General features: G+C 64.2%; 1 protein-coding gene across 2 annotated transcripts in view; it reads left to right on the top strand.

Moving 5' to 3' along the window:
* Positions 1 to 25,418, top strand: part of tbrg1 (transforming growth factor beta regulator 1) — a 120,472-nt gene that overhangs the window by 83,471 nt on the left and 11,583 nt on the right. For both annotated transcript variants that reach the window (XM_070865925.1, XM_070865924.1), the window contains exons 12-13: positions 19,821 to 19,918; positions 20,244 to 20,354. In XM_070865925.1, the coding sequence (XP_070722026.1) occupies positions 19,821 to 19,918; positions 20,244 to 20,354 (209 nt within the window). The remainder of the gene's footprint in view (positions 1 to 19,820; positions 19,919 to 20,243; positions 20,355 to 25,418) is intronic.

Here is a 25,418-nt window from a genome sequence, read left to right as displayed (position 1 = left end):
CCTTGACCCCTGAACCTGACCTTGAGCCCCGCTCCCCAACCTTGACCCCTGAACCTGACCCCGCTCCCTGACCATGAGCTCTGCTCCCTGATCTTGACCCCTGCTCCCTGATCCCTGAGCCCTACTCCCTGACCCCCACTCCCTGACCCATGCTCCCTGGCCCTGACCCATGCTCCCTGACCCCTGAGCCCCGCCCCCTGAACCTGAGCCCCCTCCCTGACTCCTGACACCCGCTCCCTGACTCCTGACACCCGCTCCCTGACCCCAGCTCCTGACCCTGACCCCCGCTCCCTGACCCTGAGCCCCGCTCCCCAACCTTGACCCCTGAACCTGAGCCCTGCTCCCTGACCCTGATCCCCACTTCCTGACCCCCGCTCCCTGACCCTGACCCCCGCTCAATGACAATGAGCCCCCCTCCCTGACACCTGACCCCCGCTCCCTGACCTCAGCTCCTGACCCTGACCCCTACTCCCTGAGCCCAGCTCCCTGAACCTGACCCTCGTTCCCTGACCCTTCATCCCAATCACTGAGCCCCGCGCCCCGGTTCCTGATCCTAACCCCTGCTCCCTGACCCCAGCTCCCGACCCTGAGCCCCGATCCCCAACCCTGAGCCCCGCTCACTGAACCTGACCATCCTCCCTGACCCCTGATCCCTGCTCCCTGACCCCAGCTCCTGACCCTGACCCCTGCTCCCAGAACCCCGCTCACTGAGCCCAGCTCCCTGACCCTGGCCCCCGCTCCCTGACCATGAGCCCACCTACCTGACCCTGACTCAACCTCCCTGACCCCTGAGCCCCTCACCCTGACCCTGTACCCCTCTCCCTGACTCCTGAGCCCCGCTCCCTGAACCTGACCCCCACCTCCATGATTCCTGACTCTCGCTCCCTGACCCCGGCTCCCTGACCCTGTGCCCCGCTCCCTGACCCTGTGTCCCGCTCCCTGACCTTGAGCCCAACTCCCTGACCTTGAGCCCCGCTCGCTAATCTTGAGCCCCGCTCCCGCTCCCTGATCCCAGCTGCCTGACCCTGACCCCCACTCCCTGACCCCGATCCCTGAGCCCCGCTCCCTTACCCTGAGCCCCGCTCCCTGAGCCCTGCTCCCTGACCCTGAGCTCGGCTCCCTGACCCTGAGCCCTGCTCCACGACTCTGACCGCTGACCCTGACCCCCGCTTTCTGACCCCAGCTCCCTGACACTGAACCCCGATCCTTGACCACTGCTCCCTGACCCCGACCCCTGCTTCCCAACCCTGAGCCCCGCTTCCCAACCCTGAGCCCCACTTCCCGACCCTGACCCCCACTCCTTGAGCCCAGCTCCCGCTCCCTGACCACGGCTCCCTGACCCCACTCCATGACCCCCGTTTCCTGACTGGGAGTCCCCGCTCCCTGACCCTGAGCCCCGCTCCCTGACCCTGAGCCCCACTTCCTGACACTAAGCCTCGCTCCCTGACCACCGCTCCCTGACCCCCGCTCCCTGCCCGCGCTCTCTGACCCTGAACCCCGCTCCCTGACACCCGCTCCCTGACTCTGACCCACGCTCTCTGACCCACGCTCCCTGACCCTGAGCCCCGCACTGTGACCCTGAACCCACTCTCTTAACCTGAGCCCCGCTCTCTGACCGTGAACCCTGATCCCGGACCCTGACCCCTCTCCCTGACCCTGACCCCTACTTCCTACTCCCTGACCCTGATCCCCAACTCCCGCTCCCCGACCCTGAGCCCCGCTCCCCGACCCTGAGCCCCGCTACCCAACCCTGAGTCCCGCTCCCCGACCCTGAGTCCAGCTCCCCGACCCTGAGCCCCACTCCCGACCCTAACCCTTCACGCTGAGCCCCGCTCCCCGACCCTGAGCCCCGCTCCCCGACCCTGACCCCTAACGCTGAGCCCCGCTCCCCGACACTGAGCCTAGCTCCCCGACCCTGAGCCCCGCTCCCCGACCCTGAGCCCCGCGCCCCGACCCTGACTCCCACGCCCCGACCCTGAGCCCCTCTCACGGACCCTGAGCCCCGCTCCCCAACCTTGACCCCTGAACCTGAACCTGAGCCCCGCTCCATGACCCTGACCCACGCTCCCTGACCCCTGAGCCCTGCTCCCTGAACCTGAGCCCCTCTCACTGACTCTGAGCCCCGCTCCCTGACCCCGTGCCCCGCTCCCTGACCCCGAGCCCCGCTCCCTGATCACTGTTCCCCGACCCTGAGCCCCGCGCCCCGACCCTGAGCTCCACTTCCCGACCCTGACCCCCACTCCTTGAGCCCAGCTCCCGCTCCCTGACCACGGCTCCCTGACCCCACTCCATGACCCCCGTTTCCTGACTGGGAGTCCCCGCTCCCTGACCCTGAGCCCCGCTCCCTGACCCTGAGCCCCACTTCCTGACACTAAGCCTCGCTCCCTGACCCCCGCTCCCTGACCCCCGCTCCCTGCCCGCGCTCTCTGACCCTGAACCCCGCTCCCTGACACCCGCTCCCTGACTCTGACCCACGCTCTCTGACCCACGCTCCCTGACCCTGAGCCCCGCATTGTGACCCTGAACCCACTCTCTTAACCTGAGCCCCGCTCTCTGACCGTGAACCCTGATCCCGGACCCTGACCCCTCTCCCTGACCCTGACCCCTACTTCCTACTCCCTGACCCTGATCCCCAACTCCCGCTCCCCGACCCTGAGCCCCGCTCCCCGACCCTGAGCCCCGCTACCCAACCCTGAGCCCCGCTCCCCGACCCTGAGTCCAGCTCCCCGACCCTGAGCCCCACTCCCGACCCTAACCCTTCACGCTGAGCCCCGCTCCCCGACCCTGAGCCCCGCTCCCCGACCCTGACCCCTAACGCTGAGCCCCGCTCCCCGACCCTGAGCCTAGCTCCCCGACCCTGAGCCCCGCTCCCCGACCCTGAGCCCCGCGCCCCGACCCTGAGCCCCGCTCCCCAACCTTGACCCCTGAACCTGAACCTGAGCCCCGCTCCATGACCCTGACCCACGCTCCCTGACCCCTGAGCCCTGCTCCCTGAACCTGAGCCCCTCTCACTGACTCTGAGCCCCGCTCCCTGACCCCGTGCCCCGCTCCCTGACCCCGAGCCCCGCTCCCTGATCACTGTTCCCCGACCCTGAGCCCCGCGCCCCGACCCTGAGCTCCATGCCCTGACCCTGAGCATTGCTCCCCGACTCTGAGCCCCTCTCCCTGACTCTGAGCCCCTCTCCCTGACTCTGACCCCTCTCCCTGAGCCCCGCTCCCCAACCTTGACCCCTGAACCTGACCTTGAGCCCCGCTCCCCAACCTTGACCCCTGAACCTGACCCCGCTCCCTGACCATGAGCTCTGCTCCCTGATCTTGACCTCTGCTCCCTGATCCCTGAGCCCCGTTCCCTGAGCCCTACTCCCTGACCCCCATTCCCTGACCCATGCTCCCTGGCCCTGACCCATGCTCCCTGACCCCTGAGCCCCGCCCCCTGAACCTGAGCCCCCTCCCTGACTCCTGACACCCGCTCCCTGACTCCTGACACCCGCTCCCTGACCCCAGCCCCCGCTCCCTGACCCTGAGCCCCGCTCCCCAACCTTGACCCCTGAACCTGAGCCCTGCTCCCTGACCCTGATCCCCACTCCCTGACCCCCGCTCCCTGACCCTGACCCCCGCTCAATGACAATGAGCCTCCCTCCCTGACACCTGACCCCCGCTCCCTGACCTCAGCTCCTGACCCTGACCCCTACTCCCTGAGCCCAGCTCCCTGAACCTGACCGTCGTTCCCTGACCCTTCATCCCAATCACTGAGCCCCGCGCCCCGCTTCCTGATCCTAACCCCTGCTCCCTGACCCCAGCTCCCGACCCTGAGCCCCGCTCCCCAACCCTGAGCCCCGCTCACTGAACCTGACCATCCTCCCTGACCCCTGATCCCTGCTCCCTGACCCCAGCTCCTGACCCTGACCCCTGCTCCCAGAACCCCGCTCACTGAGCCCAGCTCCCTGACCCTGGCCCCCGCTCCCTGACCCCCGCTCCCTGACCATGAGCCCACCTACCTGACCCTGACTCAACCTCCCTGACCCCTGAGCCCCTCACCCTGACCCCTGAGCCCCGCTCCCTGACCCTGAACCCCCCTCCCTGACTCCTGAGCCCCGCTCCCTGAACCTGACCCCCACCTCCATGATTCCTGACTCTCGGTTTCTGACCACCGCTCCCGCTCCCTGACCCCGGCTCCCTGACCCTGTGCCCCGCTCCCTGATCCTGTGTCCCGCTCCCTGACCTTGAGCCCAACTCCCTGACCTTGAGCCCCGCTCGCTAATCTTGAGCCCCGCTCCCGCTCCCTGATCCCAGCTGCCTGACCCTGACCCCCACTCCCTGACCCCGATCCCTGAGCCCCGCTCCCTTACCCTGAGCCCCGCTCCCTGAGCCCTGCTCCCTGACCCTGAGCTCGGCTCCCTGACCCTGAGCCCTGCTCCACGACTCTGACCGCTGACCCTGACCCCCTCTTTCTGACCCCAGCTCCCTGACACTGAATCCCGATCCTTGACCACTGCTCCCTGACCCCGACCCCTGCTTCCCAACCCTGAGCCCCGCTTCTCAACCCTGAGCCCCACTTCCCGACCCTGACCCCCACTCCTTGAGCCCAGCTCCCGCTCCCTGACCACGGCTCCCTGACCCCACTCCATGACCCCTGTTTCCTGACTGGGAGTCCCCGCTCCCTGACCCTGAGACCCACTCCCTGACCCTGAGGCCCGCTCCCTGACCCTGACCCCTGCTTCCTGACCCCAGCACCCTGACCCTGATCCTCGATCCCTGACCCCCGCTCCCTGTCCCAAAGCCCCGCTTCCTGACCCAGAGCCCCGCTCCCTGACCCAGAGCCCTGCTACATGACCCCTACTCCCTGACTCCTGCTCCCTGATCTGAACCCCGATCCCTGAGCCCCGAGCCCCGCAACCTGACCCTAACCTCCGCTCCCTGACCCCAGCCCCTGCATCCTGACACCCTCTCCCTGACCCTGATCCCTTTCCCTGACCCCTGAGCCCCTCTCCCTGACCTCTCAGCCCCGCACCCTGAACCTGATCTCCCACTCCCTGACCACCGACCCCCGCTCCCTGATCCAGGCTTCTGACCCTCAGCCCCGCTACCTAACACTCAGCCCCGCTTCTTGACCCTGAGCTCCTCTCCCTGACCCTGACCCCAGCTCCCTGACCCCCGCTCCGGGACTCCCGCTCCCTGACACTTAGCCCCGCTCCCTGACCCTGACCCCAGCTCCCTATCTCTGACTCCCGATCCCTGAACCCCGCTGCCTGAGCCCCGCTCCCCAACGCTGACCCCCGACCCTGAGCCACGCTCGCCGACCCTGAGCCCCGTTCCCCGACCCTGAGCCCCGCTCGCCGACCCTGAGCCCCGCTTGCCGACCCTGAGCACCGCTCCTTGACCCTGAGCCCCGCTCCCTGACCCTGAGCCGCTCTCCCTGATCCTGAGCCGCTCTCCCTTAAACCTGAGCACGCTCCCTGACCCCCGTTCACTGACCCCTACTCCCTGACCCCAGCCCCTGCTCCCTGACCCACACTCCTTGAACCTGAGCCCCCTCCCTGACCCCTGACCCCCGCTCCCTGACCCCCGCTCCTGATCCTGACCCCCGCTCCCTGACCCTAACTCCTAATCCTCAGCCCTGCTCCCTGACCCTGACGCCACCTCCCTGACCCTGAGCCCCACTCCCTGACCCTGAGCCCCACTCCCTGACCCTGAGCCCCGCTCTCTGACCCTGAGCCCCGCTCCCCGTCCCTGATCCCCGCTTCCTGACCCAGCACCCTGAACCTGATCCCCGATCCCTGACCCTCACTCCCTGACCCCCGCTCCCTGACCCAGAGCCTCGCTCTCTGACCCCCGCTCCCTGACCTCCGCTCCCTGATCTGAACCCCGATCCCTAAGCCCCGAGCCCCGCCCACTGAGCCCCGTAACCTGACCCTAACCCCCGCTCCTTGACCCCAGTACTTGCATCCTGACTCCCTCTCCCTGACCCCTGACCTCTCAGCCCCGCTCCCTGAACCTGACCGCCCGTCCCTGACCACTACCCACGCTCCCGATCCTCAGCCCCTGCTATCTGACCCTGAGCCCCGCTCCCTGACCCTGACACCTGCTCCCTGAGCTCCTCTCCCTGACCGCAGCTCCCTGACCCCCGCTCCGGGACCCTCGCTCCCTGACTCTGAGCCCCGCTTCCTGACCCCAGCTCCCTGACCTTGACGCCCGCTCCCTGACCCTGATCCCTGCTCTCTGAGCCCCTCTACCTGACCCTGAGTCCCGCTCACTGAACCTGACCCTCCTCCCTGATCCCTGCTCCCTGACCCTGATCCCCGACTCCCGATCCCTGACCCTGACCCTGACTCCCGATCCCTGACCCTGACCCCCGCTCCTTGACCCTGTGCCCCGCTCCCTGACCTGAGCCTCGCTCCCTGACCCCCGATCCCTGACCTTGACCCCCGCTCCTTGACCCTGAGCCCCGCCCCCTGAGCCCCGCTCCCCGACCCTGAGCCCTGCGCTACCCAACCCTGAGCCCCGCTCCCCGACCCTGAGTCCAGCTCCCCGACCCTGAACCCCACTCCCGACCCTAACCTTTCACGCTGAGCCCCGCTCCCCGACCCTGAGCCCCGCTCCCCGACCCTGAGCCCCGCGCTACCCAACCCTGAGCCCCGCTCCCTGACCCTGAGTCCAGCTCCCCGACCCTGAGCCCCGCTTCCCGACCCTGACCCCTAACGCTGAGCCCCACTCCCCGACCCTGAGCCCCGCGCCCCGACCCTGACTCCCACGCCCCGACCCTGAGCCCCTCTCCCGGACCCTGAGCCCCGCTCCCCAACCTTGACCCCTGAACCTGAACCTGAGCCCTGCTCCCTGACCCTGACCCACGCTCCCTGACCCCTGAGCCCTGCTCCCTGAACCTGAGCCCCTCTCACTGACTCTGAGCCCCGCTCCCTGACCCCGTGCCCCGCTCCCTGACCCCGTGCCCCGCTCCCTAATCACTGTTCCCCGACCCTGAGCCTCGCGCCCTGACCCTGAGCTCCATGCCCTGACCCTGAGCATTGCTCCCCGACTCTGAGCCCCTCTCCCTGACTCTGAGCCCCTCTCCCTGACTCTGACCCCTCTCCCTGAGCCCCGCTCCCCAACCTTGACCCCTGAACCTGACCTTGAACCCCGCTCCCCAACCTTGACCCCTGAACCTGAGCGCCGCTCCCTGACCCCGCTCCCTGACCCTAACCCCCGCTCCCCAACCTTGACCCCTGAACCTGAGCCCTGCTCCCTGACCCTGATCCCCACTCCCTGACCCCCGCTCCCTGACCCTGACCCCCGCTCAATGACAATGAGCCCACCTCCCTGACCCTGACCCAAGCTCCCTGACCCTGAGCCGCTATCCATGACCCCTGAGCCCCACTTCCTGACACTAAGCCTCGCTCCCTGACCCCCGCTCCCTGACCCCCGCTCCCTGCCCGCGCTCTCTGACCCTGAACCCCGCTCCCTGACACCCGCTCCCTGACTCTGACCCACGCTCTCTGACCCCCTGAGCCCCGCACTGTGACCCTGAACCCACTCTCTTAACCTGAGCCCCGCTCTCTGACCGTGAACCCTGATCCCGGACCCTGAGCCCCTCTCCCTGACCCTGACCCCTACTTCCTACTTCCTACTCCCTGACCCTGATCCCCGACTCCCGCTCCCCGACCCTGAGCCCCGCTCCCCGACCCTGAGCCCCGCTCCCCAACCCTGAGCCCCGCTCCCCGACCCTGAGCCCCACTCCCGACCCTAACCCTTCACGCTGAGCCCCGCTCCCCGACCCTGAGCCCCGCTCCCCGACCCTGACCCCTAACGCTGAGCCCCGCTCCCCGACCCTGAGCCCCGCTCCCCGACCCTGAGCCCCGCTCCCCGACCCTGAGCCCCGCGCCCCGACCCTGACTCCCACGCCCCGACCCTGAGCCCCTCTCACGGACCCTGAGCCCCTCTCACTGACTCTGAGCCCCGCTCCCTGACCCCGTGCCCCGCTCCCTGACCCCGAGCCCCGCTCCCTGATCACTGTTCCCCGACCCTGAGCCCCGCGCCCCGACCCTGAGCTCCATGCCCTGACCCTGAGCATTGCTCCCCGACTCTGAGCCCCTCTCCCTGACTCTGAGCCCCTCTCCCTGACTCTGACCCCTCTCCCTGAGCCCCGCTCCCCAACCTTGACCCCTGAACCTGACCTTGAGCCCCGCTCCTCAACCTTGACCCCTGAACCTGACCCCGCTCCCTGACCATGAGCTCTGCTCCCCGTTCCCTGAGCCCTACTCCCTGACCCCCACTCCCTGACCCACGCTCCCTGGCCCTGACCCATGCTCCCTGACCCCTGAGCCCCGCCCCCTGAACCTGAGCCCCATCCCTGACTCCTGACACCCGCTCCCTGACCCCAGCTCCTGACCCCGACCCCCGCTCCCTGACCCTGAGCCCCGCTCCCCAACCTTGACCCCTGAACCTGAGCCCTGCTCCCTGACCCTGATCCCCACTCCCTGACCCCCGCTCCCTGACCCTGACCCTGACCCCCGCTCAATGACAATGAGCCTCCCTCCCTGACACCTGACCCCCGCTCCCTGACCTCAGCTCCTGACCCTGACCCCTACTCCCTGAGCCCAGCTCCCTGAACCTGACCCTCGTTCCCTGACCCTTCATCCCAATCACTGAGCCCCGCGCCCCGCTTCCTGATCCTAACCCCTGCTCCCTGACCCCAGCTCCCGACCCTGAGCCCCACTCCCCGACCCTGAGCCCCACTCCCCAACCCTGAGCCCCGCTCACTGAACCTGACCATCCTCCCTGACCCCTGATACCTGCTCCCTGACCCCAGCTCCTGACCCTGACCCCTGCTCTCAGAACCCCGCTCACTGAGCCCAGCTCCCTGACCCTGGCCCCCGCTCCCTGACCCCCGCTCCCTGACCATGAGCCCACCTACCTGACCCTGACTCAACCTCCCTGACCCCTGAGCCCCTCACCCTGACCCCTGAGCCCCGCTCTCTGACCCTGAACCCCTCTCCCTGACTCCTGAGCCCCGCTCCCTGAACCTGACCCCCACCTCCATGATTCCTGACTCTCGGTTTCTGACCACCGCTCCCGCTCCCTGACCCCGGCTCCCTGACCCTGTGCCCCGCTCCCTGACCTTGAGCCCAACTCCCTGACCTTGAGCCCCGCTCGCTAATCTTGAGCCCCGCTCCCGTTCCCTGATCCCAGCTGCCTGACCCTGACCCCCACTCCCTGACCCCGATCCCTGAGCCCCGCTCCCTTACCCTGAGCCCCGCTCCCTGAGCCCTGCTCCCTGACCCTGAGCTCGGCTCCCTGACCCTGAGCCCTGCTCCACGACTCTAACCGCTGACCCTGACCCCCGCTTTCTGACCCCAGCTCCCTGACACTGAACCCCGATCCTTGACCACTGCTCCCTGACCCCGACCCCTGCTTCCCAACCCTGAGCCCCGCTTCCCAACCCTGAGCCCCGCTTCCCGACCCTGTGCCCCTCTCCCCAACCTTGACCCCTGACCCTGACTCCCGCTCAATGACAATGAGCCCACCTCCCTGACCCTGACCCATGCTCCCTGAGCACCTCTCCCTGACCCCTGAGCCCCGCTTCCTGACCCTGAGCCCCTCTCCCTGACTCCTGAGCCCTGCTCCCTGAACCTGACCCCCACCTCCCTGATCCCTGACTCTCGGTTTCTGAGTCCCGCTCCCTGAGCCCCTCTCCCTGACCCCAGCTCCTGACCCTGATCACCGCTGGCCCTATGCCCCACTCCCTAACCCTGAGACCTGCTCCCTGACTCTGAGCCCCGCTTCCTGACCCCAGCTCCCTGACCGTGACCCCTGCTCTCTGACCCTGACCCACGCTCTCTGACCCTGACCCACGCTCTCTGACCCTGACCCCCACTCCCTGAGCCCCGCTCCCTGACCCTGAGCCCCGCTCCCTGACCCTGAGCCCCGCTCCCTGATCCCAGCTGCCTGACCCTGACCGGCGATCCCTGAGCCCGCTCCCTGACCCTGAGCCCCCCTGACCTTGAGCCCCACTCACCAACCCTGAACTCCGCCTTCTGACCCAGAGCCCCGCTCTCCGACACTGACCCCTGACCCTGAACACCGTTCCCCGCTCCCCGACCCTGAGCCCCGCTCCCCGACCCTGAGACCCGCTCCCCGACCCTGAGACCCGCTCCCTGACCCTGAGACCCGCTCCCTGATCCCTGCTCCCTGACCCCTGCTCCCTGACCCTGAGCCCCGCTCCCTGACCCCCACTCCCTGACCTTGAGCCCTGCCCCCTGACGCCCACTCCCTGCTCCCTAACCCCCGCTCCCTGAGCCCCGCTCCCTGACCTTGAGCCCCGCTCCCTAATCCTGAGCCCCGCTCGCTGAGCCCAGCTGCCTGACCCTGATCCCCGCTCCCTGAACCCGCTCCCTGACCCCTGACCCTGAGCCCCGCTCCCTGACCCTGAGCCCCGCTCCCTGACCCTGAGCCCCGCTCCCTGACTCTGAGCCCCGCTCCCTTACCCTGACCCCCGCTCCTGACCCTGACCCCCGATTCTTGACCCTGAGCCCCTCGCCCTGCTCCCTGACCCTGAGCCCGGCTCCCTGACCCTGAACCCCGCTTTCTGACCCCAGCTCCCTGACACTGAACCCCGATCCTTGACCCCTCTCCCTGACCCCTGAATCACCCTCCCTGAACCTGACCGCCCTCCCTGACCCCTGACGCCCGCTCCCCGATCTCCAGCTCCTGACCCTGTGCCCTGCTCCCTGACCCTGAGTCCCGCTCCCTGACCCTGAGCCCCCACTGACCCTGAGCCCTGCTCACCATGCCTGAACTCTGCCTCCTGACCCTGAGTCCGGCTCCCCGACCCTGAGTCCGGCTCCCCGACCCTGAGTCCGGCTCCCCGACCCAGAGTCCGGCTCCCCGACCCAGAGTCCGGCTCCCCGACCCAGAGTCCGGCTCCCCGACCCTGACCCCCGCTTCCTTAGCCCTGATCCCTGACCCCTGACCCTGACCCTTGCTCCCTGATCCCCGTTCCCTGACCCTGACCAGCTCCCTGACATTGACCCCACCGCTCCCTGATTTCTGCTCCCTGACCCGCGCTCTCTGACCCCCACTCTCTTACCCATGCTCCCTGACTCCCACTTCCTGACCCTGAGCCCCGCTCCCTGACCCCCGCTCGCCGCTCCCTGACCCCTGAGCCCCGCTCCCTGATCCTGAGCCCCGGTCCCTGAGCCCTGTTCCCTGACCCCTGCTCCCTGACCCTGAGCCCCGCTCCCTGACCTTGAGCCCTGCTCCATGACGCCTACTCCCTGCTCCCTAACCCCCACTCCCTGAGCCCCGCTCCCTGACCTTGAGCCCCGCTACCTAATCCTGAGCCCCGCTCGCTGAGCCCAGCTGCCTGACCCTGACCTCCGCTCCCTGAACCCGCTCCCTGACCCCGATCCCTGACCCCCGCTCCCGCTCCTGACCCTGACCCCGATCCCTGACCCTGAGCTCCGCTCCCTGACCCTGAGCTCCGCTCCCTGAGCTCCGCTCCCTGACCCTGAGCTCCGCTCCCTGACCCTGAGCTCCGCTCCCTGACCCTGAGCCCCGCTCCCCGACTCTGACCGCTGACCCTGAACCCCGCTTTCTGACCCCAGCTCCCTGACCCCTGAACCCCTCTCCCTGACCCCTGAGCCCCTCTCCCTGACCCCTGAACCCCCCTCCCTGAACCTAACCGCCCTCCCTGACCCCTGACGCCTGCTTCCTGATCTCCAGCTCCTGAACCTGTGCCCCGCTTCCTGACGCTGTGCCCCGCTCCCAGAGCCCTGCTCCCTGACCCAGAGCCCGGCTCCCTGACCCTGAGCCCCGCTCCACGACGCTGACCCTGACCCCCGCTTTCTGACCCCAGCTCCCTGACCCCTGAGCCCTGCATCCTGACCCTGAGGCCCTCTCCCTGACTCCTGAGCCCCGCTCCCTGAACCAGACCCCCACCTCCCTGATCCCTGACTCGCGGTTTCTGAGCCCCGCTCCCTGCTCCCTGATCCCCTCTCCCTGACCCCAGCTCCTGACCCTGATCACCTGCCTGAGACCCGCCTGACCCTGAGCCCCGCTCACCAACCCTGAACTCCGCCTCCTGACCCAGAGCCCCGCTCTCCGACCCCGAGTCCGGCTCCCCGACCCCGAGTCCGGCTCCCCGACCCCGAGTCCGGCTCCCCGACCCCGAGTCCAGCTCCCCGACCCTGAGTCCCGCTCCCCTCGCTTCCTTAGTCCTGACCCCTGACCCCTGACCCTGACCCTTGCTCCCTGATCCCCGTTCCCTGACCCTGACCAGCTCCCTGACATTGACCCCCCCTCCCTGACCCACCGCTCCCTGATTCCTGCTCCCTGACCCCCGCTCTCTGACCCCCACTCTCTTACCCACGCTCCCTGACTCCCACTTCCTGACCCTGAGCCCCGCTCCCTGACCCCCGCTCGCCGCTCCCTGACCCCTGAGCCCCGCTCCCTGATCCTGAGCCCCGCTACCTGAGCCCTGTTCCCTGACCCCTGCTCCCTGACCCTGAGGCCAGCTCCCTGACCCTGACTCCGCTCCCTGAGCCCGGCTCCCTGACCCTGAGCCCCGCTCCCCGACTCTGACCGCTGACCCTGAACCCCGCTTTCTGACCCCAGCTCCCTGTCACTGAACCCTGATCCTTGACCTCTGCTCCCTGACCCCTGAGCCACTCTCCCTGACCCCTGAACCCCCCTCCCTGAACCTAACCGCCCTCCCTGACCCCTGACGCCCGCTCCCTGATCTCCAGCTCCTGACCCTGTGCCCCGCTTCCTGACGCTGTGCCCCGCTCCCTGACGCTGTGCCCCGCTCCCTGAGCCCTGCTCCCTGACCCTGAGCCCGGCTCCCTGACCCTGAGCCCCGCTCCACAACGCTGACCCTGAACCCCGCTTTCTGACCCCAGCTCCCTGACCCCAGCTCCTTGGCCCCTGCTGCCTGACCCCGACCCCTGCTCCCCGACCCTGAGCCCCGCTCCCCAACCCTGAGCCCCGCTCCCCGACCCTGAGCCCCGCTCCCCAACCTTGACCTCTGGACCTGAGCCCTGCTCCCTGACCTTGATCCCCGCTCCCTGACCCCCGCTACCTGACCCCAGCTCCCTGACCCTGACCCCCGCTCAATGAACCCACCTCCCTGACCCGGACCCATGCTCCCTGACCCCTGAGCCCCGCTTCCTGACCCTGAGCCCCTCTCGCTGACTCCTGAGCCCCCCACTCCCTGAACCTGACCCCCACCTCCCTGATCCCTGACTCGCGGTTTCTGAGCCCCGCTCCCTGAGCCCCGCTCCCTGACCCTGAGTCCCGCTCCCTGACCCCTGCTCCCTGATCCCCTCTCCCTGACCCCAGCTCCTGACCCTGATCACCGCTCCCTGGCCCTATGCCCTGCTCCCTGACTCTGAGCCCCGCTTCCTGACCCCTGAATCACCCTCCCTGAACCTGACCGCCCTCCCTGACCCCTGACGCCCGCTCCCCGATCTCCAGCTCCTGACCCTGACCCCGCTCCGAAACCCCTCCCCCTGCCTGACACTGAGCCCCGCTCCCTGACCCTAAACCCTCTCCCTGACCCCTGCTCCCTGAGCCCCACTCCCTGACCCTGACCCTGACCCCCGCTCCGAAACCCGTCCCCCTGCCTGACACTGAGCCCTGCTCCCTGACCCTAAACCCGCTCCCTGACCCCCGCTCCCTGACCCTGAGCCCCCCCTGACCCTGAGCCCCGCTCACCAACCCTGAACTCCGCCTCCTGACCCCGAGTCCGGCTCCCCGACCCCGAGTCCGGCTCCCCGACCCCGAGTCCGGCTCCCCGACCCCGACCGAGTCCGGCTCCCCGACATCGCGTCCCGCTCCCCGACCCCGAGTCCCGCTCCCCCCCCCGAGTCCCGCTCCCCGACCCCGAGTCTGGCTCTCCGACCCTGACCCTCGCTTTCTTAGCCCTGATCCCTGACCCTGAGCCCGGCTCCCTGACCCTGAACCCCGCTTTCTGACCCCAGCTCCCTGACACTGAACCCCGATCCTTGACCCCTCTCCCTGACCCCTGAATCACCCTCCCTGAACCTGACCGCCCTCCCTGACCCCTGACGCCCGCTCCCCGATCTCCAGCTCCTGACCCTGAGTCCCGCTCCCTGACCCTGAGTCCCGCTCCCTGACCCTGAGCCCCCACTGACCCTGAGCCCTGCTCACCATGCCTGAACTCTGCCTCCTGACCCTGAGTCCGGCTCCCCGACCCAGAGTCCGGCTCCCCGACCCAGAGTCCGGCTCCCCGACCCAGAGTCCGGCTCCCCGACCCAGAGTCCGGCTCCCCGACCCTGACCCCCGCTTCCTTAGCCCTGATCCCTGACCCCTGACCCTGACCCTTGCTCCCTGATCCCCGTTCCCTGACCCTGACCAGCTCCCTGACATTGACCCCACCGCTCCCTGATTTCTGCTCCCTGACCCGCGCTCTCTGACCCCCACTCTCTTACCCATGCTCCCTGACTCCCACTTCCTGACCCTGAGCCCCGCTCCCTGACCCCCGCTCGCCGCTCCCTGACCCCTGAGCCCCGCTCCCTGATCCTGAGCCCCGGTCCCTGAGCCCTGTTCCCTGACCCCTGCTCCCTGACCCTGAGCCCCGCTCCCTGACCTTGAGCCCTGCTCCATGACGCCTACTCCCTGCTCCCTAACCCCCACTCCCTGAGCCCCGCTCCCTGACCTTGAGCCCCGCTACCTAATCCTGAGCCCCGCTCGCTGAGCCCAGCTGCCTGACCCTGACCTCCGCTCCCTGAACCCGCTCCCTGACCCCGATCCCTGACCCCCGCTCCCGCTCCTGACCCTGACCCCGATCCCTGACCCTGAGCTCCGCTCCCTGACCCTGAGCTCCGCTCCCTGAGCTCCGCTCCCTGACCCTGAGCTCCGCTCCCTGACCCTGAGCTCCGCTCCCTGACCCTGAGCCCCGCTCCCCGACTCTGACCGCTGACCCTGAACCCCGCTTTCTGACCCCAGCTCCCTGACCCCTGAACCCCTCTCCCTGACCCCTGAGCCCCTCTCCCTGACCCCTGAACCCCCCTCCCTGAACCTAACCGCCCTCCCTGACCCCTGACGCCTGCTTCCTGATCTCCAGCTCCTGAACCTGTGCCCCGCTTCCTGACGCTGTGCCCCGCTCCCTGAGCCCTGCTCCCTGACCCCCGCTTTCTGACCCCAGCTCCCTGACCCCTGAGCCCTGCATCCTGACCCTGAGGCCCTCTCCCTGACTCCTGAGCCCCGCTCCCTGAACCAGACCCCCACCTCCCTGATCCCTGACTCGCGGTTTCTGAGCCCCGCTCCCTGCTCCCTGATCCCCTCTCCCTGACCCCAGCTCCTGACCCTGATCACCTGCCTGAGACCCGCCTGACCCTGAGCCCCGCTCACCAACCCTGAACTCCGCCTCCTGACCCAGAGCCCCGCTCTCCGACCCCGAGTCCGGCTCCCCGACCCCGAGTCCGGCTCCCCGACCCCGAGTCCGGCTCCCCGACCCCGAGTCCAGCTCCCCGACCCTGAGTCCCGCTCCCCTCGCTTCCTTAGTCCTGACCCCTGACCCCTGACCCTGACCCTTGCTCCCTGATCCCCGTTCCCTGACCCTGACCAGCTCCCTGACATTGACCCCCCCTCCCTGACCCACCGCTCCCTGATTCCTGCTCCCTGACCCCCGCTCTCTGACCCCCACTCTCTTACCCACGCTCCCTGACTCCCACTTCCTGACCCTGAGCCCCGCTCCCTGACCCCCGCTCGCCGCTCCCTGACCCCTGAGCCCCGCTCCCTGATCCTGAGCCCCGCTACCTGAGCCCTGTTCCCTGACCCCTGCTCCCTGACCCTGAGGCCAGCTCCCTGACCCTGACTCCGCTCCCTGAGCCCGGCTCCCTGACCCTGAGCCCCGCTCCCCGACTCTGACCGCTGACCCTGAACCCCGCTTTCTGACCCCAGCTCCCTGTCACTGAACCCTGATCCTTGACCTCTGCTCCCTGACCCCTGAGCCACTCTCCCTGACCCCTGAACCCCCCTCCCTGAACCTAACCGCCCTCCCTGACCCCTGACGCCCGCTCCCTGATCTCCAGCTCCTGACCCTGTGCCCCGCTTCCTGACGCTGTGCCCCGCTCCCTGACGCTGTGCCCCGCTCCCTGAGCCCTGCTCCCTGACCCTGAGCCCGGCTCCCTGACCCTGAGCCCCGCTCCACAACGCTGACCCTGAACCCCGCTTTCTGACCCCAGCTCCCTGACCCCAGCTCCTTGGCCCCTGCTGCCTGACCCCGACCCCTGCTCCCCGACCCTGAGCCCCGCTCCCCAACCCTGAGCCCCGCTCCCCGACCCTGAGCCCCGCTCCCCAACCTTGACCTCTGGACCTGAGCCCTGCTCCCTGACCTTGATCCCCGCTCCCTGACCCCCGCTACCTGACCCCAGCTCCCTGACCCTGACCCCCGCTCAATGAACCCACCTCCCTGACCCGGACCCATGCTCCCTGACCCCTGAGCCCCGCTTCCTGACCCTGAGCCCCCCACTCCCTGAACCTGACCCCCACCTCCCTGATCCCTGACTCGCGGTTTCTGAGCCCCGCTCCCTGAGCCCCGCTCCCTGACCCTGAGTCCCGCTCCCTGACCCCTGCTCCCTGATCCCCTCTCCCTGACCCCAGCTCCTGACCCTGATCACCGCTCCCTGGCCCTATGCCCTGCTCCCTGACTCTGAGCCCCGCTTCCTGACCCCTGAATCACCCTCCCTGAACCTGACCGCCCTCCCTGACCCCTGACGCCCGCTCCCCGATCTCCAGCTCCTGACCCTGACCCCGCTCCGAAACCCCTCCCCCTGCCTGACACTGAGCCCCGCTCCCTGACCCTAAACCCTCTCCCTGACCCCTGCTCCCTGAGCCCCACTCCCTGACCCTGACCCCCGCTCCGAAACCCGTCCCCCTGCCTGACACTGAGCCCTGCTCCCTGACCCTAAACCCGCTCCCTGACCCCCGCTCCCTGACCCTGAGCCCCCCCTGACCCTGAGCCCCGCTCACCAACCCTGAACTCCGCCTCCTGACCCCGAGTCCGGCTCCCCGACCCCGAGTCCGGCTCCCCGACCCCGACCGAGTCCGGCTCCCCGACATCGCGTCCCGCTCCCCGACCCCGAGTCCCGCTCCCCCCCCCGAGTCCCGCTCCCCGACCCCGAGTCTGGCTCTCCGACCCTGACCCTCGCTTTCTTAGCCCTGATCCCTGACCCCTGACCCTGACCCTTGCTCCCTGATCCCCGTTCCCTGACCCTGACCAGCTCCCTGATATTGACCCCCCCTGACCCCCCGCTCCCTGATTCCTGCTCCCTGACCCCCGCTCCCTGAGCCCCGCTCCCCACTCCCTGAGCCTTGCTCCCTGATCCTGAGCCCCGCTCCCTGACCCTGAGCCCTGTTCCCTGACCCCTGCTCCCTGACCCTGAGCCCCGCTCCCTGACCCCCGCTCCCTGACCTTGAGCCCTGCTCCATGACGCCTACTCCCTGCTCCCTAACCCCCGCTCCCTGAGCCCCGCTCCCTGACCTTGAGCCCCGCTCCCTAATCCTGAGCCCCGCTCGCTGAGCCCAGCTTCCTGACCCTGACCTCCGCTCCCTGACCCCGATCCCTGACCCCCGCTCCTGACCCTGACCCCCTCTCCCTGACCCTGAGCCCTGCTCCCTGACCCTGAGCTCCGCTCCCTGAGCCCCGCTCCCCGACTCTGACCGCTGACCCTGAACCCCGCTTTCTGACCCCAGCTCCCTGTCACTGAACCCTGATCCTTGACCTCTGCTCCCTGACCCCTGAGCCTCTCTCCCTGACCTCTGAACCCCTCTCCCTGAACCTAACCGCCCTCCCTGACCCCTGATGCCCGCTCCCTGATCTCCAGCTCCTGACCCTGTGCCCCGCTTCCTGACGCTGTGCCCCGCTCCCTGACCCTGAGTCCCGCTCCCTGAACCCTGCTCCCTGAGCCCCACTCCCTGACCCCAGCTCCCTGACCCTGACCCCTGCTCCACGACCCCCACCTCCCTGACACTGAGCCCCGCTCCCTTACCCTGACCCCAGCTCCCTGACCCTAAATCCGCTCCCCGACCCTCAGTTTTCATGTGACTACGGCTCTTTTCAAGATGGATTCACTTTCAGACAAATTGCAAAGAATCGAAATAAATTTGTTTGGAAGTTAGTTGCCCACCTCCCTGACACTGAGCCCCTCCTGACCCTGAGCCCCGCTCACCAACCCTGAACCCCGCTCCCCGACCCCGACCCTGAGCCCCGCTCCCCGACCCTGAGTCCCGCTCCCAGACCCTGAGCCCCGAGCCCCACTCCTTGACCCTGATCCCCGCTCCCTGACCCTGATCCCCGCTCCCTGACCCTGATCCCCGTTCCCTGACCCTGATCCCCGCTCCCTGACCCTGATCCCCGCTCCCTGACCCTGATCCCCGCTCCCTGACCCTGATCCCCGCTCCCTGACCCTGATCCCCGCTCCCTGACCCTGATCCCTTCTCCCTGACCCTGATCACCGCTTCCTTAACCCTGCTTCCTGACCCCTGACCCTGACCCTTGCTCCCTGACCCCCGCTCCCTGACATTGACCCCTCTCCCTGACCCCCCGCTCCCTGATTCCCGCTCTCTGAACCCCGCTCTCTGACCCCCGCTCCCTGACTCCCACTTCCTGACCCTGACCCCCGCTTCCTGAATCCCGCTCACTGACCCTGAGCCCCGCTCCCTGACCATGAGCCCACCTCCCTGACCCTGACCCACCCTCCCTGACCCCCGCTCCCCGCTCCCTGACCCCCGCTCCCCGCTCCCTGACCCTGAGCCCCGCTCCCTGACCCTGAGCCCCGCTCCCTGACCCTGAGCCCTGCTCCCTGACCCCCGCTGCGACCCTGACCCCCAATCCCTGATATCCTCTCCCTGACCCTGAGCCCCACTCCCTGACCCTGATTGATGTCCCCACCTCTCCCCCCGCTGATAAAACCGCTCCCAAAACACATCTCTGAATAAACTTGCAAAAGTTTACAAGTCTTGGGACCCTTCTTTACAGTTAACGCGAGTTTTCATCTTCACTGCTGATAGTGCCCAGCATATTGGAGGGATTGCTGGACTGTGTGTCTCTCTCCTTGTATGCTGACTGTGTATAAAAACATTTGTAGTCACCACGTCAGAACCCCAATTTGAAATTGTCCCCTCGACACTGGGGCCTGGGTTTAAGAGCAGCCCCGACTGATGAGGTGACAGTGCCCTCTGTCTGTTAACTATGAGGGCTGTAAATTAATTGGCTTTGGACTGTCTCAATCCAGCTACATGGGGACCTGGGCCCACAGCGCTACATCTCGCTGAGACCACGGATGGACGGGAATCGAGAACAGTGCAGCTCTCGACGGCAGGGGGCACAGTGTGGGCCGCGGGGGGGGGTGGGGCCACAGTATCGGCCGGGTGGGGGGTGGCGGGGGGGGGGGGCACAGTGTGGGCCGGGGGGTGGGGTGGGGTGGAAAGGGGCACAGTGTGGCTGGGAGTGGGCTGGGGGTTGGGAGGAGGGCTACATGTTGGCCGGGAGGGGGAACGGTGCTGTCAGCTTGTACCCTGCGCTGAAGGAGTTAGAGATTGATATTGAGTACATCAGTAAAGAAACAATGAAACTAGAACTGGCAAGTGAGAAAGAAGCAGGGACACTTCAAAAGTGATTTTTAAAATCCTTGACCAATACTCTGAGACTAGCTCCAGTATTATATTGTACACGGTGTATCGCAGGCGGTGTGTCAGGTATCACGTGATTCCTGCACTGGTTTTGCCCAGTGTGTGTAACCATGCTCGGTGATATATTGCATGGCGAGGGGGAAAGGTATTGACTGAATGTTTGTGTTTAATAGTTCGAGATTGCTCCTGAAGTGGACCCTCAGAATGCCCTGGTTGCCTCCTCTGCGTCAGCCTGCCATGACAGCCTGTTGAAAGCGATCGCCGTGGCTCGGTGAGTGTGGGTTACTGTCCCTGGGTATGGGTGGTACAATTGGTAAGTGCACCATATGGTGTTGGCCCTGAGCCACACAGGTTAGGAAGGTCGGAGGCAGTCATCCCGATGATTCGGCCCAGTCTCCCTGGATATTGGTCTTACTGAACTGCACAGCATGTGTAGGATCATTGGACTAACAGAGCAAGCTATCTGGATAGGAACCGTGTACCTTGTAATAAAGGACACAAACTCTTAGTCCCTAGACCCATTATCTCAGGATGTCAGGAACTATAGAGGTTTGACTTATTTTTAAATGTGTTTCTGCTTTTCTTCCCCCACTCAGAGGAAAATCACTCGCAAATGTGGAGCCATCTGGGGCAGATTTCTTTGGCTTCTCCCACCCCACCATTCAGAACCTGATTCAGAGCTGCCCTGGTGCCAGAAAGTGTGGATGGTAAGGTTTCAGAAATACCAACAATGTGCAGCATATAGTGCCTTTAATGTAGTAAACCTTCCCCAGGCGTTTCACAGGAGGGTTATCAGACACAAATTGACACCACATTAGAGACAGGCACCAATAGCTTTGTCAAAGAAGTGGATTTTAAGGAGTGTCTTAAAGGGGGAGAGAGGGATAGGGGGGAAGTTCCTGAGCCTCAGCAGCTGAAAGCACGGCCGCCAATGGTGGAGCGATGAAACTCGAGGGTGCACAAGGGGCTGGAATTGGAGGGGTGCAGCGGTCCGGAGGCTGAAGGAGGTTACAGAGATAGCGGGGGGGGGCCGTGAAAACAAGGATGAAAATTTTAAAATCGAGGTGTTGCTGAACCAGGAGCCAGTGTAAGTCGGTGAGCACTGGGGTGATGGGTGAACGGGACTTGGTGCAAGTTAGAACATAAGAATTAGGAGCAGGAGTAGGCCATATGGCTCCTCGAGCCTGCTCCGCCATTCAGAGTGTAGGTCAGAGTGGGAATGGAGCGGAGAATTAACGTGACAGGCAACCAGAAGCTCAAGGTCACACTTGCGGACTGAACGGAGGTGCTCCGCAACGCGATCACCCAATCTACACTTGGTCTCCCCAGTGTAGAGGAGACAACATCGTGAGAATACAGTATACTAAATCGTGTCTCACCTGGAAGGAGTGTTTGGGGCCCTGGATACTGGGAAGGGAGGGGGTAAAAGGGCAGGTGCTGCATCTCCTGCGCTTGCACGGGAAGGTGCCATGGGGAGGGGAGGGGTGCTGGGGGTGACTGAGGAATGGACCAGGGTGTCGCGGAGAGAACAGTCCCTTCGGAATGCTGAGAGGGGAGGGGAGGGGAAGATGTGATTGGTGGTGGGATCACACTGGAGGTGGCGGAAATGGCGGAGGATGATCCATTGGACATGGAGGCTGGTGGGGTGAAAGGTGAGGACAAGGGGAACCCTGCCGTGGTTCTGAGAGGGAGGGGAAGGGGTGAGAGCAGAGGTGCGAGAAATAGAACGGACACGGTCGAGGGCCATGTTAACCACGGCGGAGGGGAATTCTCTGTTGAGGAAAAAGGAAGACATGTCCGAGGTACTAGTGTGAAAGTTGGCATCGTCAGAGCAGATGTGACGGAAACGGAGAAACTGGGAGAATGGAATGGAGTCCTTACAGGATGCGGGGTGGGAGGAAGTGTAGTCCAGGGAGCTGTGGGAGCCAGTGGATACTGGTCGAAAGCCGATCCCCAGAAATGGAGACGGAGAAGTCGAGGAAGGGAAGGGAAGAGTCGGAGATGGACCATGTGAAGGTGAGGGAAGGGTGGACATTGGATGCAAAGTGAATGAAATTTTCTAGTTCAGGGCGAGAGCAGGAAGCGGCACCGATACAGTCATCAATGTCCCGGAAAAAGAGGTGAGGGAGGGGACCCGAGTAGGACTGGAACAAAGAATGTTCCACATATCCCACGAAAAGGCAGGCATAGCTAAGACCCATGTGGGTTCCCATAGCAACACCTTTCATTTGGAGGAAGCGAGTGGAGTTAAAGGAGAAGTTGTTCAATGTGAGAACAAGTTCAGCCAGGTGGAGGAGGGTGGGGGATGGGGATTGGTTGGGCCTCTGCTCGAGGAAGAAGTGGAGCGCCCTCAGGCCATCCTGGTGGGGGATGGAAGTGTAGAGGGATTGGAGGTCCACGGTGAAAAGGAGACGGTTAGGGCTGGGAAACTGGAAACTGTTAAAGTGACGGAGGGTGTCGGAGGAGTCGCGGATGTAGGTGGGAAGAGAGTGGACACGGGAAGAAAAATAGAGTCGAGATAGGAAGGAATAAGTTCTGTGGGGCAAGAACAGGCTGAAACGATGGGTCTACCGGGGCAGTCCTGTTTGTGGATCTTGGGAAGGAGGTAGAAGCGGGCTGAGCGGGGTTGGGGAACTATGAGGTTGGTGGCTATGGAGGGAAGATCCCCAGAGGAGATGAGGTCAGTGACGGTCTGGGAAATGATGCCTTGATGTTCAGTGGTGGGGTCATGGTCCAGGGGGAGGTAGGAGGAGGTGTCAGAGAGTTAGTGATCAGCCTCTGCAAGGTATAGGTCGGTTCGCCAAACAACAACAGCACCACCCTGGTCAGCGGGTGTGATGACAAGGTTGGGGTTGGATCTGAGCGAGCGGAGTGCTGCAAGTTCAGAGGGAGGGAGGTTGGAGTTAGCGAGGGGAGCAGAGAAATTGAGACGGCCGATGTCCCGTCAGCAGTTTGCAATGAAGAGCTCTAGAGAGGGTAAGAGGCCAGAGGGAAGGGTCCAGGCAGAGCGAGAACTCTGAAAGCAGGAGAAGCTCTTGCTATCTATTTTTATATTTCTTGCTAGTTTACCCTCAGATTCTATTTTTTCCCTTTTTATCAATTTTTGGTCATCCTTTGCTGGTTTCTAAAGCGTTCCCAATCCTCAGGCTTACTACAATTCTTTGTAACATTATAAGTCTCTTTTAATCTAATACTATCTTTACTGTCTATAGTTAACCACAGATGCATCACTTTTCCTGAGTTTTACCGCAGTTTTTATTTCTCAATGGAATGCATATTCATGGAGAATTTTGGAATATTTCTTTAAATATGCGTATCTACCGTCATACCTTTTAATCTAATTTCCCAATCTACCTTAGCTAACTCGCCCCTCATATCTATGTAATTGTCTTTATTTAGGTTTAAGTCTCCCGTTTCTGACTGAAGTGTTTCACCCTCAAACTCAACGTGAAATTCTATCATAAGGACATGAGAATTAGGAGCAGGAGTAGGCCATTCGGCCCTTCTAGCCTGCTCCGCCATTCAATAAGATTGTGGCTGATCTTCGCCCTCAACTCCACCTTCCCACATTATCTCCATATCCCTTAAATCCTTTAGTTCCCAAAAATTCATTGATTTCTGTTTTGAATATACTCAATGACTGGGCATGCACAGCTCTCGGGGGTAGAGAATTCCAAAGAATCACTACCCTTTGAGTGAAGAAATTTCTCCTCATCTCAGTCCTAAATGGCCAACCCCTTATTCTAAGTTCGTGACCCTGTGTTATAGAGTCCCCAGTCAGGGTGAACATTTTCTCAGCATTAACCCGCTTAAGAATTCTATATGTTTCAATTAGACACGCAGTCTGACAATTTAGAGACTGTGGAGGGGTCGAGAGAAGTGGGGTGAGGTAGAGCTGGGTGTACATGTGGAATCTGATGCTGTGTTTTGGATGATGTCGCCAAGGGACAACATGTAGATGAGAAATAGGAGGGGGCCAAGGATAGACCCTTGGGGGACACCAGAGGTAACGATGCGGGGGCGGGAAGAGAAGCTGTTGCAGGTGGTTCTCTGGCTACGATTAGATAGATAAGAATGGAACCAGGCGAGTGCAGTCCCACCCAGCTGGACGATGGTGGAGAGGCTTTGGAGAAGGATAGATTGGTCAACCGTCAAGAAGGACAAGGACGGATAGTTTGCCTTTGTCACAAAGGATGTCATTTGTGACTTTGATAAAAGCCTCTTCGGTACAGTACTGTGGCAGGCGGGGAAAGCGGATTGGAGGGATTCCAACATGCAGGAATATTGAGCACTGTGAATGGTAACGCTACAAACACTGTGCATATATACAGTGGCCTTCACGACCTCAAGGCATTTTACCTTTGAAATGCAGTCATTGTTGAATGTGGGAAACACGGCAGCGAATTTATACACAGTAACGTGCCACAAACAGCCATGAGATAAATGATCAGATGATCTATTTAAGGCCTTGGCTGAAGGATAAATATTGGCCAGGACATTGGGGAGATCACCCCTGCTCTTCTTTGAAATAGTGCCGTTGGATCTTTTACGTCAACCTGAGAGTGCAGACGGGACCTCGGTTTAATGTCCCCTTCGAAATAGGACACCTCCGACAGTGCAGTGCTCCCTTAGTACTGCCCCCCGACAGTGCAGCGCTCCCTCAGTATTGCCCCTCCGACAGTGCAGTGCAGTACTCCCTCAGTACTGCCCCTCCGACAGTGCGGCTCTCCATCAGTACCGCCCTTCCGACAGTGCGGCGCTCCCTCAGTACTGCCCCTCCGACAGTGCGGCGCTCCTTCAGTACTGCCCCTCCGACAGTGCGGCGCTACCTCAGTACTGCCCCTCCGACAGTGCGGCGCTCCCTCAGTACCGCCCCTCCGACAGTGCGGCGCTCCCTCAGTACCACCCCTCCGACAGTGCGCCGCTCCCTCAGTACTGCCCCTCCGACAGTGCGGCGCTCCCTCAGTACCGCCCCTCCGACAGTGCGGCACTCCCTCAGTACTGCCCCATGACAGTTCGCTGCTCCCTTAGTACTGCCACTCCGACAGTGCGGCGCTCCCTCAGTACTGCCCCTCCGACAGTGCAGCGCTCCCTCAGTACTGCCCCTCCGACAGTGCAGCCGTGGGAGTGTCAGCCTTGATTATGAGTTCAAGTGTTAGTCGTGTTTGAATTTAGAAACATAGAATAATAGGTGCAGGAGTAAGCCATTCGGTCCTTCGAGCCTGCACCAGCATTCAATAAGATCATGGCTGATCATTCCTTCAGTACCCCTTTCCTGCTTTCTCTCCATACCTGTTGATCCCCTGAGCTGTAAGGGCCATATCTAACTCCCTCTTGAATATATCCAATCAACAACTCTCTGCGGCAGGGAATTCCACAGGTTATCAATTCTCTGAGTGAAGAAGTTTCTCCTCATCTCAGCCCTAAATGGCCTACCCCTTATCCTAAGACTATGTCCCCTGGTTCTGGACTTTCCCAACATCGGGAACATTCTTCCCGCATCTAACCTGTCCAGTCCCGTCAGAATTTTATACGTTTCTATGAGATCCCCTCTCATCCTTCTAAATTCCAGTGAATAAAGGTCCAGTTGATCCAGTCTCTCCTCATGTGACAGTCCAGCCATCCCTGGAATTAGTCTGTTGAACCTTCACTGCACTCCCTCAATAGCAAGAATGTCCTTCCTCAGATTAGGAGACCAAAACTGAACACAATATTACAGGTGAGGCCTCACTAAGGCCCTGTACAACTGCAGTAAGACCTCCCTGCTCCTA

This window comes from Pristiophorus japonicus, chromosome 22 (genome assembly GCF_044704955.1).
Source record: "Pristiophorus japonicus isolate sPriJap1 chromosome 22, sPriJap1.hap1, whole genome shotgun sequence".
Lineage (NCBI taxonomy): Eukaryota > Metazoa > Chordata > Chondrichthyes > Pristiophoridae > Pristiophorus > Pristiophorus japonicus.
This window is presented reverse-complemented; position numbering and strand designations above follow the sequence as displayed.